The following is a 14432-nucleotide window of genomic DNA, read 5'->3' on the forward strand; positions in this document are numbered from 1 at the left end:
CTTAATCCAAGCGCATAGATCAAATCCGTACCCAAAACACTAAAGCCATTAAATAATAATTTTTCAGACGAAAAATGACATTTTTTAGTTATTTGTCATGAAAATTATTTGCTAATTATTATTCATTACTATCGCCTATAGAGACAGTTTAATTCGTACTTAATAATTGTAAAAAATTTCAATTAAATATTTTGCGTAATGCGTGATCCATAAAATAATTTTAAACAAATTTGAATAGACATATAATTTGTTCTTTCATAGAAATCTGGTGTGGTTCTGTTTTGAAACTGTGCATTCCCACCCACCCTCTTTTTTTTTTTCTCTCTATCGTTATGCATTCAGTTATATCATATGTAACAATTCTTAAAAATGGATGCAGTTAAACATTTTTCATCAGTACTTGATTATTTGATTCTTCTTAATCGTAAGTACAACAAAATTTCGAAAATTTTATTTGAAGTAAAATCTCTGAAAGCAGCTTACTACTTAAAGCTAAGTCGATTCTTCATATAATAAATATCAAGGATGAGAAAAAGTCAAAATATTAGTAGTCCAAATGAAAACAAATCTATATTTCACTTCATTTGATGGTAATTTACTTATTTGGAGTAAAGATCGTGCACTAAATTTCTTCCTTCTAAATCAATGCCTTTTTGATTTATCGTGTTCACAATCAAACATAATTCTCAAAATGTGTTTTGTGAATTCATGGAAGCTTGGAGGTATGAAATGTGTCAAAATCTCGAGTTCGATTTCTTCCCTTTTTTTCTTACAACTGAAATATTTTCCAGAATCGAATTCCCGAGATGACTTTTCTACCACTATAATACTTTCTTTTTTGTAAATATGGCATAAGAAACGATGTAAATAGTTTATATAAATTCAAATAGCTAAACACAGCAATTTCCATAAAAAATATAAATTGTTGGATTAGCGAATTACGAAAAGAGTTGATTTAAATGTTTCAGTTATATCTATACTTATAATAAAGCTCAATGTGTGTGTGTGTGTGTGTGTGTGTGTGTGTGTGTGTGTGTGTGTGTGTGTGTGTGTGTGTGTGTGTGTGTGTGTGTGTGTGTGTGTGTGTGTGTGTGTGTGTGTGTGTGTGTGTGTTGGCGCTCTACAGGTCATGTCATTTGACATACAGCTATCAAATTTGGTACATGTATACCTTAGAGGTCGGGAATGTGCACCTGGGGTCCCTTTTTTTGAAATTTTAATTAGAATTTTAATTATTAGTTAAAAACTAACTTTCCCGCCAAAAAAATCTTCCATTTTCCCCACCGCCAACTTCTCCGCCAAAAAAATCTTCCATTATCCCCAGCGCCAAACGAGAAAGGCTTCAGTTTTTTTTTCTCCCAACAGTAATGAGGCTAGGGTTAACATTTTTCGGCGGATTATTTCAAACGATTCTGTTTATTTTCTTAATGTTTTATGCATTTAAAATTAAACATTGTTAATTAATCCATGTTTCACATTCATTCTGAAGTACTTTTGAATTAAAATAACACAGAATAAAGGAAATTAAAAATGTATAATCTGCATAGCGTTACCCCAACTGGCGTAGAAAAATTCACGCACTTGCGTTAACGTAACTGGCGAAGAAAATTCACGCATGCGCATTGTTTTCTGACTGTTGACATAACAACCAACGGATGATTTAAATTATTTTTAGGTTAGTTGCATGCTTTTTGAAGTAAATTGTATTTATGTTAGTTATATATTTTTTGTATATGCTTATAGTTTTAAGTACATCGTTTTTTAAGTAGTTTTTTTTAACCTATTTTCAATGATTTAAATTATTTTTAGGTTACTTGGATGCTTTTGTAATTAAATTGTATTTATGTTAGTTATATACTTTTTTGTATATGCTTATAGTTTTAAGTACATCGTTTTTTAAGTAGTTTTTTTAAACCTGTTTTAGACCGATTATTTTAAACGATTCATTTTATTTTTTTAGTGTTTGATGCATTTAAAATTAAACATTGTTAATGAATCGATCTGTTCATGATGAATCTGAGAAATTTTTGTTGACAAATTCTCGAGATATAACATAAATTAAGAAAGATATTCTTTAGTGCCCATAAAGTGTAAACGCTCAGTGACTCTATTATCAGTAATCATAGTATTAAAAAAATGCTTTGTTTCAGTAAAAAATATTATTATATTAATTGCAGATTAATCATTTACACTTTAATTTAAATCATAATTTCTACGAGGGGTAACAGAAAATTAGAGAGATACATATCAGGCTATGACTGAAGGCCCTTATAATATTATGAGTGAATTATATGATTATCAAAATTTGAAGTTTTAAAATATTTTGCCGAAGAATCTATTAAAGTTGGAATTGCGTAAAATATTTAATGGTACGACCGGAGTTTAACCTCCTGCTTGGAGCAATTTTTAAAAATCGCCAACAACGACCTTGCGAAATGTTCAAAAGCAAAGGAGCAGATGTTCAATTATAGTGCATAATAAAGATTGCCAGCTTTGGAGCGTTATCGCAACTTGGCGAAGAAGGGGGTTAAACTCCGGTTCAACCTATTTAATTATTAAAATTTAAACGAACATTAAGATTGGCGAACCGGCTGGTCGCCAAAGGCGGCTAGTATGTAATATTTCCCTGTTTTATATTTAACTTTCAAAAAATTAAAGATTGTTTTTAATTATCACAAAATAACCCAAATTTCATTTCTTTTTAAATATAGGCTTTTAAACTGCAAGAGCAGGTTGAAAATTTAACTGCAACACTCGATGGCACTCCTATACATCTGAAAGACATATGTCTAGCACCTTTGAAGCCTCTGAATACGGAATGTGCTATACAAAGTCTTTTCGGATACTTTCAAAATAAAATTGAACGTTTCTATAATAAGACGGATTATTTATTCCATTTTAAACGCTGCTCATTGTAAGTATTTTAGGGGCTTTTTGCCTAAAGGCATAAGTCTTCCATTCGTAGAATAAATAATGATTTTTTTTCCTTCTTAGGGCAGATAAAACTATTGCCTGTTTCGCTCCCTATGGAGGACCCATTGATGACATGTCTCTAGTGCTCAGTGGATTCCATGAGACATTCGATTCGGCTGAAGCACTGTCTATCACTTTCCCTCTTCTCAACTATAATGAAGAGAGCAAAAATGTAAAGGCCCGAATGTGGGAATCGGAGTAAATATCGATTAATGTCATTTGTATTTATCTTTTCTTTTGTATTGAAAAAAAGTTTGACAAACGGGAAAACGATCAAAAAATACATTTTATAGCATGTTAACCAAATTTTAAGCAACAAATAGTCCTGGTTAATCAGTTGCTTGTTTGTAAAATACATAAATTGTTTTTGGTTTTCCTGTCAGTATGAGTAGATTGGGATAGAAGGTTCTGTAGTAAATATTACAACTGTAAAGTATATCTAATGCAGGATTTTTGTGTATTGATTCAGCTGAACGAACACGCAAAATTCCTATATGGAATTTTAAGAATGCATTTTAATTCGTATTGGAATTTTAAGGAAACTCCTCAATGAAATTTTAAGGAATCCACAACGGAATTTTAAGAAATTAACTCTTGGATGGAGATTTTTTTTATCAAGCTTTAATTTTCATAAATGAAATTGATTAATAAGATATTTTATTAACTTCCATGAGAGCTAAATAAAGTCTGAAATTATCACTACAACTGAGAAAAATTTTGAATTTTAATTTATTTTATTTTGTCTACACAAAATTCATTTTGTAAACCTCCAAGCATAATTATCAACAAAATTTAAACTTAAATTTGAATAGCACAAAAAATATTTTTAAAACCCTTTATTTGTTGCATCTCTTAAAATTCTTTTCAAAGTATGCTAGGGGCTTCGGTGACCTGGTAGTAAGGTCTTGTCCGGATGGCTTCAGGTTCAAGACTCGGTTCCACCTAAGAGCCTTTGTGTAACTGAGTCTGGTGCACTTTAAATACGTTGGAGGCCAAAGATCCTGCAGCTAGTGTGAAATTTTGGAGAGGGGAGTGCCAGCTCATATGTCATCATCTGACTGCTGTTCAAAATTAAAAGGTCCGTCCCAAAATAGCCCTACCATTGCTTTAAAACTAGGTCTTAATATAGCTTAAAAACTACCAATGTGTGCAAACTTTTTAAATTTAATTTAGATGCAAGAAAACACCCTATAATATAATTTTCATTATAAGTCGTCATCCAAGTCCTTAAATACGTGGGAAAATAATTTGAGCCATTCAAATCATGACCGGATTTTACAGAAATACTATTTTTGTAATAATAATGTTATACTATTTCATATTGTTTGAAATTTTAATAATAATTTTAAAAAATATAAAAATTAAGAATTTAAACAAATAATTCTGTGCATGAAATAAAAAAATAATAATAAATAAAACATTTTTATTACCAAAGTATGAAAAAATAAGTATTTCATATACATAAAGACATGGATTATTTTCAGTTTTCTAGATATTATTTGTCTTGACCTTACATCATTTTGTATATTTGTTTCTAGCAAGATTTCAAATTGAAGTAATCTTCTGCTTCCATTTAACAATTGAAGAATGAACTTCATAGAAATGAATTTCAAAATCTCAATGGATCTCACAGCATTTAAAGCAATCTAGTATCATGGAAAAACGGATGAGACTTGTAAGTCTCGTCAATAAATAAAGAATTGAAAGTGTCGAAAATTAAAACCCTTTTATGTCCGGAATTCAATCTTCAGTTTTGTCTATAAAATTATCCTTTAGTCTTCTACATTTATCTGCTGTAAGTTTTCTTTTTATTCAAGAAAGGAAAACTGTTCGCCCACTTATTTAAATCGATAAATATCAGACACGATATATTTTTATAAATATACTTAATTGATATGCTTAGAGTTGCACAAAATGAAATTATTTATATATATTTTACTGATGAAAAAATTAACTATTTTAGTAATTGTTTACGAAACTATTACTAAAACCATTCTTATAATTCGTTACAAAACTGACAAATTTGATATACTATTGGAGAGGAGTGGATAAAGAAGGCTATCTTGAATTTCAAATTAAATATTCTTTTAGTTGCTTCGCTGCAGTAAAGTGGTTGTCTGCTTGTGTATGAAGCCCGTGCACAGGTATTTTTCTCCGATAAAGTAGAGAAATACAGATCTTTATGAAATCATTTCTACAGAAAATTGAAGCAGCGCAGTAATGACTGGACCAATGTTTTTTTAGACAGTAATAAATAATTTTGAAATATCAACCATAAGTTCTAAATACTCTTGTAACAATTTTTTAAATATATCAGAGCTAAATTTATCTAACAGTATATTTTACTTCTGACTATATGAGTGGTTATCAAAAATTATTACACAATTATTTCATAAATAGCCATGAAGTAAGAATGACGATACACATAAAGAATCTATATTGCTTCCATATCAACTTTTATATTCACAAATAAATTTCAAACAAGTGAAGCTAATCAATAACATATATTTATTCCTACAATAATGAATTCAAAAGGGTTCTATAATAAAGAAACATAAATATATTCTATGTTTGGTATCTTTACCTGATTTAAATTCTTTCTAATTTTTAGATTAGTGGATTTTTTGAAAAATTATTCTCATCCTTTAATGAATATAAGCTTTATGACTGAGGTAAGTATTTTCATTATTCCCTAAAATTTGGAATAAAAATTTTGAAATATCCTGAAGTTACCGAAACATTTTTTTGAAAATTTGGATTGGGACTAGTTGTTTTGCCTTTTTTGTTTTACCTTCATTTGGCAGATTAGTATATATATATATATATGTGTGTGTGTGTGTGTGTGTGTGTGTGTGTGTGTGTGTGTGTGTGTGTGTGTGTGTGTGTGTGTGTGTGTGTGTGTGTGTGTGTGTGTGTGTGTGTGTGTATACACACACACGACTTAATTATTTGTACCTTGTACGATATTTTATGAAATAGAAGACTCTTTTGCATAAAAACAGCAGATTGAGATATGTACTAATACTAATATAAGTAAAATTCCGTCTGAGGAAATGTAGAGTATTTCTTGTCATTTCAAACAAATCGATGAATCTGATAATACATCTAAAACATGCATTTCCAGATATCTCGTAGTCACTTGAGTGGTTGGGAGTATATTAGGTGAATTGATAATTCTTGAAAGTGAAGGTCGTTAGTTAATAAATTATTTTGAAAAGAAGTGTATTGTTTAATGAACCTTGCAGAACATAATAAAATTCTTCCTAATCTCATACTATCAAAGGAGAGAAAATAACGCCTGCAAAATTTATTCCCAAATGTCCTAATTGATCCTACAACGTCAGAGCATCATATTTCCACATATTTTTACATGTTATTAAGAATGAAATAAATATATGTATTAGATTCTGATTTATTTATGATACTAATATTGAAATAGTGAACTAATTGATTCCAAAACAGAGATCCCTAGAAGATGAATATATTAGAGGAAGTCAGTCTGATATTTTGCTGATAAGTATAAGTTATCTCCTGATGTTCTGTTACATTGTCATCACGCTTGGAGATTATCATAGGTGTAAAACATTTTTGGTAAGTTTTTTTTTTCATTTTTTATTAATATTCTGTTTAAATTTTAAGTAAATCAAAAAGCTTTCTGTTTTGCTTTTTTATTTCTATAAAACCGTTCTTCTAGAATTTGTTTAATAAATACTTATTTATTAAATTTAGTAAATTAAACTTAACATACACCAATTATAAAAAAAAGATGCACATACCAACTTCCACGTCTGTCACATAGATCTTCCTCATTTAGATCGCTCCAATTAAAACAATATGAACTCTAATGATGCACTGATGCTTTAATTTAAGGCAACAAAGTAGAAAATTTGTTGGCCACAAAACAGGGTTTTTTTTTAATATTTAGAAGATAAATATAGGAATTAAATATATCTAAATAAAAATCTATGAAAGTTCAAAAGATAATAAAAGATAAATAAGAGCTATACAACATATACAGAGAATCCTTAAAATAAATTTAGATAGTTCAATAAAGAATTTGTCGTGCGTCATCTTTGCAAAATTATCATTAAAAAAAGTATTTTTAAAAGTATTAAAATATTAAGTATAAAAAATTTTATGTATGAACGAAAATTTTAAATTGATTATTTTCACCTTAGGATAAATTTATTACCTTGAATAGGATCTCTAGTAACATAATGAAGGTATTTTATGATGATATATTCAATAAACAAATGAAGTAAAGAAAATTACAATAATGTAAAAAGAGTGATAAATAAAGAATTTTAAGATAAATAGCATACTATGTAATAAATATCAGTTATGTAAATAGTTAACAAGTTGATGTTTTTGAGAATTCTTTAAAGCACAGTATTCCTGCCATTAATTTCATTTTTACGATCTAAGTTTTATCGATCTACCACCACATCAAGAAAAAATTTACTCTGCTGATAAACAGCATCTCGCCTACTAAAAGTCAATATTTTAAATCACCGAGAGTTCTTTATAAAATATTGAAAAAATCCTAATTAGTGCAAAACTAAACCAAAAGATCGCATTAGTTCGTGCGAAAAAATCGTATTATCTAAGACATTCAAATTCTTCTTAGAATAAAAAAGTTGATTTCATCACAAAAATTGTAACATAATCGGACCAACATTTTGAATAAATTGTCGTTAAACATATTACCACATATTAACTAAAAATTTCGCTTCAAAATATGCGTACGAAAATAGCAATTACCTAGGTACTCTAGAAGATATCCCTTCCATTTTATCTTTTAAATCATGATTGTAAAACATAATAGCAACTTTCCTTACATACAAAGATGATTATTACTCCGGTTCTACTGAATAAATTCGGAATCTTTATAATCATTTCTCTAAACCAAGGAAATGACGCTGAACATATTCTCCCTCACTTTTTGAAACATTCAACTCATAGAACAGATCTATGGAACATGCTTGATCTGAATCAGTAATCGATATTGTCTTTTCAGATTTTTCTTTAAAAAAACTAATGAATTTAAATGCCATTTGCAAATTTTTCTTTGAAATGTCTTAGTATATTTGATACCTTAGTACTACAGATGGCAGCCATTTTTTATAAAACTCATAATTATTAAATTTCAAAATAAGGACTATCTGAGAGCAAAAAATTCTTTCAATTGTCTTTTTCTGATATTATTAATATTTTTTATTTAAAAATTAATAATTAAACTTTATTATAAAAAATTTAATTTCTTGAGAACGCCACTATGAACCTAGAAACCCCATGTTTCTTCCATGACTAACTACACTCATGTCCATAAATTAAAGATAATTCAGAGTCACGCGGAAATCGAACTGTAAAATACATATATCACCCATAAAATGACTACACATATCATCAAAAATCGGAGCAAATTGCAGGAAACCACCAGATGACACCGATAGTACGTCACAATGACGAGAGTGTAAGAAAGTGATGCATAAGGAATACAGGCAAGAAGTAAAATTGTTCGCAAGCGCTTTATAAGCCTTTCAGTACAATAACCGCATAGTTGATACAAAGGATGCATTTGGATGATTTTTTACGTGGTAGAATTATCGGCCGTCTGGAATGTGGGCGTACCCAGCTGGAAGTATCCAAGGAACTTGGAATCACCCAAAGTGTCATCTCCAGGCTTTGGTAACGATTCCAAGATGATGGTAATGTGAGTAGACGTTGCAGCACAGGTTGACCCCGAGTTACAATGTCGAATGAGGACCGGTATTTGGCAGTTACTGCCAAAAGAAACAGACGGAGCACAACATCAGACCTGTCTCGTCAACTCTCTTCAGCCACTGGTACGACAGTTTCAAGCCAAGCCGTGTACAGGCGTTTAGGGCAGATTGGTCTATATGCTCGTAGGCCTGTCAGATCTGTTCCACTTACTGCAACACACTGTCGCCTAAGGCTAGCTTGGAGTAGAAAGCATTCATTGTGGACACCGCAACAGTGGGCTTGTGTGATGTTTTCCGACGAGTCTAGGTTTAGCTTGCAGTCTGATTCTAGCCGGACTTTCATATGGAGAGCGCCGGGTACCCGTTACCACCAAGAGAACATCACTGAACGACACCGTTACGGTGGTGCAGGATTGTTCGTTTGGGGAGGAATTATTCTGGGTTCCAGAACTGACCTGCATGTTCAAATTGGAACCATGTCGGGCCAAATCTATCGGGACGTCATTCTGGAACAACATGTTTGTTTCGGAGCGCCATGGGCGCAGAATTCGTGTTTATGGATGACAACGCCCGTCCTCACCTTGCAAACATCGTAAACGAATGTCTTCAATTGGAGGATATCACCCGTATGAACTGGTCAGCATTCTCACCGGACTTGAATCCAGTAGAGCATGTGTGAGACATGCTTGGCCGACGAGTTGTAACCCGTCAACCACCTCCTACATATCTACTGAAACTTCGAAGAGCATTGCTTGATGAGTGGTGTAATATTCCCCAAGAGCAGATCGATAATTTGATAGTCAGCATGCCTAGGCTTTGTACAGACTGTATTGCATCGTCTGGGTGCATACTATGTATTAACCATCATACCAACCATGTAATATTGGTTTTTGTAATTTTTTTTTTTTTTTTTGTAATTTGCTCCAGTGAGCAAAAAATCGCAATTTTATTAATGATATCAAACATATAGCATCTTTTTTGCACTTTACCTTTTGTTTAATAAATAGGCTTTACAAATAAGTCACATTTGTTTTCCTTCTGACTTTTTCTTTCCTTGAACTTGCATTATCCTTAATTTCTGGACATGAGTGTATATCCAGCCAAATGCTAGAGTGGGAACTCAGAAAGATCTATAAATATTTTCACCAAAAGTAGAGTGTAAAAATATATTTTTATCCAGGTACTTTAGAGTAGTAAAGGCTGAGGTTAAAACCTCTTATGGATTGAACATAAAAACAGAAAGACGTAGAAATAAATACGGTATTTATTTATTTTTTTCTTATCCACATATGGAAAAAATAGATGCAAGTAGAGCGCGAGTATAATTCTTGATCACTTAAATCTTTTTACAAATTCAAAAATTTTCTATATTGTTACTTTTGCAAAATTTTCTTACATCACCCATTTCACTAATGGAATTTTAACAATCATGAAAAAAAACTTTGATTCCTTTTCGTATAATTTCATTACGTTAATAGTATACCATTCACTCAAACAAACTAAAACATAAAATGATATTCAAAACCGTAATAATTGCACGTTTCTTTATATAAAATTTTCTTTTTAAAGTTGGGATCCAAATTTTGTCTGGGTTCCGCTGGAGTTCTCATTGTGCTCATCTCTGTTATCTCCACTCTCGGTCTGCTTTGCTTCCTCGGAATTCCTTCTACGTTTATTGTTTTAGAGGCTGTACCATTCCTGGTATTAGCTGTGGGAGTAGATAACATATTTATACTGGTGCAGGCCTATCAGGTATCTATTTACCTTTATTAACTATTATAGTGTAAAATGTAAAGGTACATGAAAATATGCAAATTTATTCCATTGTTGCAGAGAGGAGAAAAGAAACCTGATCAATCACTAGAAGAATATATTGGATTGGTTGTAGGAAAAGTTGCTCCAAGTATACTATTATCGAGCGTTTCAATGTCAAGTTGCTTTTTTATTGGTAAGAAATATGTGCTCAAACTTTGTCTTCAATCTTTAGTTTGCATAAAAATTTAAGGAAAAAATGGTAAAAAACACTATTATTTATCTCGCCCTGAAATTTTATAAGCTACGGATTCTGGTTGTTTACAGCGTCAAAATTCTTCTTTTTTTTATATCAGAAAATTATTTTTTTTTAAAAAAATCCCTCATATCTAATCCATTATATTTTTTAAAAAATCATCAAATTATTCATGAATTTGGGCTAAAATTTCAAAACTCCTGAGAAAATTAGTGGCATATTTTTCTTCTGACATTCACCTACATATCCAGTATTTTATGAAATTGCACGATAGAGAGCAAAATATACCACTTATAGCAACAAGGAGAAGTTGCTTTGGAAGCAGAAAAGATAACAAAAAAATAACAGTTAAAATGTACTGAAAATAAAAAATAAGGGTAAATTAGGGTAGTTCGTGAGACTGGTAAGCAATATGTTGATCATATCATTGCATCACAGGTAATGAATAGTAAAATCGCTGCAAGATAATGGCATTGACATTAATTAACTTTTCTTTTCTTTTCGTCATAATATATCCCCAATTCGGAGGCTCTAAAATTATATCTAGATGAATAAAATTTGGTACAAAGATTTATCTAAACTCTATATACTTATCGAATTTGGAAGATCAAATTTCTCAGATCGGCTGTGGGTCTATAATTTCATAAGCATATAAGCTCGATAACTGTAAAATGTTATATTTGGTATGTGATTTTGTAGCTACAACAACAGTTCTGTGCCAAATTTTAGTGACAATTGATGGGAAAAAAGCGTTCAAAACACACATTCGTTTTTCTGGAGCTTGTGTATTAACTGTATCTCAGGAATTAATGCCCAGAGATCGCACTTCTATAGGCTCTTTCGTAATTGCTTACATAAGGTAAATAATGCGCAAATATATTTACTAAATATATTGTTACGAAATTTTTCTTCTACAAATACCGCTAATTAATCGCAACATATTTAATCGCTATAGTTCAGCAGCTAGCTTGCTGTCTAATCCTCCAGTTTCTTTACTTGTCGGTGACTCCAACTCCTCTAACACACAACTTCTGACGATCCACACAACTTCACTGCAGCTTCAGAGTGCCCGTTTTTTATAGTTCCGGGAGGCGGGGCTAGAATCTTCAGACCAATCAGGGCGTATCTGAGTGTATCTTGGTTCCTACTAGATGGATCGCGAAACTTCTCGAACTTTCCAGTATGATCCATTTAGTCGCCAAACACGCCAAATTCGTCGCCAAATGGTCACCAAGCTCAGCATGCACAGGATAGATCTTACAAAGGTTTTAACGATTTTTCCAGGATGACACTATTCGTGCCGGGTAGCAAAATTACAGATTTGTAACAATATTTTTGTTTAATATTATACAAATAGATTAAACAGAGTGTGAAAAACTTCCGGGGAAAGGGGGTCCTTCCCATTGGTTTATACTTCTGAGACACAGAAAAGCATTTTTTCTCATTAATTCATTGTGATACAGGATCAAAAAATTCGATGCAACGTCAGATTTTGTATGCATTATATTGAGTAAACAATGAATGCATTGGAATTCAGTGACTCATAATAAAAAAAATTTATTATATTTTAAACGAAATGTGAAGTATTTATTTGAATTGTAATTAATTTGTAAGTTATAAAGGTACAAAATATTCTATTGGTCGTAATACATAATTTTAAACTCTATTCTTTTAGGTGCATTGATGAAATCGCCAGCGGTCTGCTTATTTGCATTTTATGCTGGGGTGGCGATACTAGTGAATTTCTTGTTGCAAATGACATGCTTTTTGGCAATTTTTATTTTAGACTGCAGAAGAGAAGAGGTAAAATTTGATTCCGTAACATTAGGTGTGAATTTTATATTTTAAGCATTATACCTTGTCTGCAATGATTATTGAGTAAATAGAATTATTTTATAAAAAACCCACCAAACTCGGGTACTGAAAAACAAGTAAAATTCACCGCCTTGCACGTAATACGTTTTCACTGAAATTTAATTCTTTGCCTTTGAATTCGATAAGAAAAATATTCTACCAACTGTAAATGTGTAATTAGGTGAGAAAGAAGAATATTGTTAATAGAAATATTTAAAAAAAGCTATTAATAATTATGAATTAGCAATATACTTATGATAATATATTATTGATTTGTTGTTCACAAATCTTCTTAATCTAAAAAAAGCAGCAGAAAAATTCCTTAATAATTAGGGGTTTTTTAACCCTTTCTAGGGCCGTGAGAAGTATGCTTCCTACCAAATTTATCAATCTTTGTATGAAATTATGTAGATTGGCATAAGTTCTGACACATTTTTTTAGAAAGACAGAATTAGATGCTTCAGTTTTTTATCTCACACAAAATGATGTGTCGTGATTTGGTACTTAATTATTAATTAACCAAATTAATTAATTAATCAAAATAAATTTATCTAATAAGCTAAATGAATCCCTTTTCTCATTCTAATTTCAAGCCTAAAAATATTTTAACATAATATGACTAGAAAAAAATGGCCCTTTAAAGGGTTAAAAAAATGTCTCTTTCTCCGAATTTTTGAAACTACTTAACAGAGAAGTAAGGTTTTCTTGAGAGTTTTTATATTGCTTCTATGCCCAAATATGGCATTAATAGCACATAATTACAACAGAAATATTAGATCCTAAATTTATCAGTTTCACAAAGAAAACAATAAATAATTTTTTCAATTTTTTTTTTCAGAAACGCAAATTAGATTTCTGTTGCTGCTTTACAATTTCAGAGGTCAATGATGCTAAGAAATGCCATTCGAAAAATGGAGTAATACATAGGATGATGCAAAAAATATACATTCCTCTCCTTATGAAAAATTATGTTAGATATTTTGTGGTAAGATTTTAATATGATTAATGATCAACATATTCTAAAGTTCTAGTTTATTTGTTGAAGCTAATTCATTGATTTTCTTTTCTTCCAGATGATATTTTTCGGAATCTGGCTTTGTTCATCTATTGCAGTTATAAATAAAATTGAAGTTGGATTGGAGGCTGAACTCACATTTCCAAATGTATTCATATTCCTTACGTATACTTTATTATAGTTATTTTTTATTTCAATCTGCTGTATATTCATAATTACTTCCAAGGCTTGAAAATTATAATTAAAACATGATGAATATAGCAAAGTTGTTTCAAATCAGTACAGAAAATCACCAGCTACTCGGTCACATATTTGTGATTACTGATCTGTCGGGTTCGTCTCAGCGTCTTACAATCCATATCTGAAATTGTAAAAGTGATTCATCCTCACTTCCAAATAGCAATCTTTTCGATTAAAAGCTTAAAACGATTTTTTATACAAGAAAATGAGATTTTTTGGCTGTATTCGTCACAGTTATGACTGTGTCATAACCCCAAATGGATTATGAGTTACTTTTACTTATATGTATTTGAAAGTAGAAATACAACGGACCCTTAATTATATATACTTCGTGCTATTCTGCCTAGTTAAAAATTATTAAATTAATAATAATAGAAATTTACTTTGCCAAGCAATTGCTAGTGTATATCTATTACAATTCTGGTTCATTTTTTTTACGTAATTTGATGTATGCAAAAGTTTGATCTTTACATCTTGGAGCTGCTTTATCAAAGAGTATCATCATTTTTCAAATAAATAAAATAGATTATCAAAAATTTATAAAAATTGAACCCGCACTTTATTAATACTAAAAAAGTATATTATATTATATTGTGTGTATTATTTTATGTTTCCTATA

General features: G+C 30.6%; 1 protein-coding gene across 1 annotated transcript in view; it reads left to right on the forward strand.

The window, feature by feature from the left end:
- LOC129966376 (NPC intracellular cholesterol transporter 1-like) overlaps window positions 1-14432 on the forward strand; it is a 69044-nt gene that overhangs the window by 39580 nt on the left and 15032 nt on the right. The window contains exons 8-16 of the mRNA XM_056080798.1: window positions 2712-2914; window positions 2995-3171; window positions 5585-5645; window positions 6436-6564; window positions 10266-10448; window positions 10530-10644; window positions 12380-12507; window positions 13397-13543; window positions 13632-13721. Of these exons, the coding sequence (XP_055936773.1) occupies window positions 2712-2914; window positions 2995-3171; window positions 5585-5645; window positions 6436-6564; window positions 10266-10448; window positions 10530-10644; window positions 12380-12507; window positions 13397-13543; window positions 13632-13721 (1233 nt within the window). The remainder of the gene's footprint in view (window positions 1-2711; window positions 2915-2994; window positions 3172-5584; window positions 5646-6435; window positions 6565-10265; window positions 10449-10529; window positions 10645-12379; window positions 12508-13396; window positions 13544-13631; window positions 13722-14432) is intronic.

Source organism: Argiope bruennichi, chromosome 4, assembly GCF_947563725.1.
Source record: "Argiope bruennichi chromosome 4, qqArgBrue1.1, whole genome shotgun sequence".
NCBI classification, from domain to species: domain Eukaryota; kingdom Metazoa; phylum Arthropoda; class Arachnida; order Araneae; family Araneidae; genus Argiope; species Argiope bruennichi.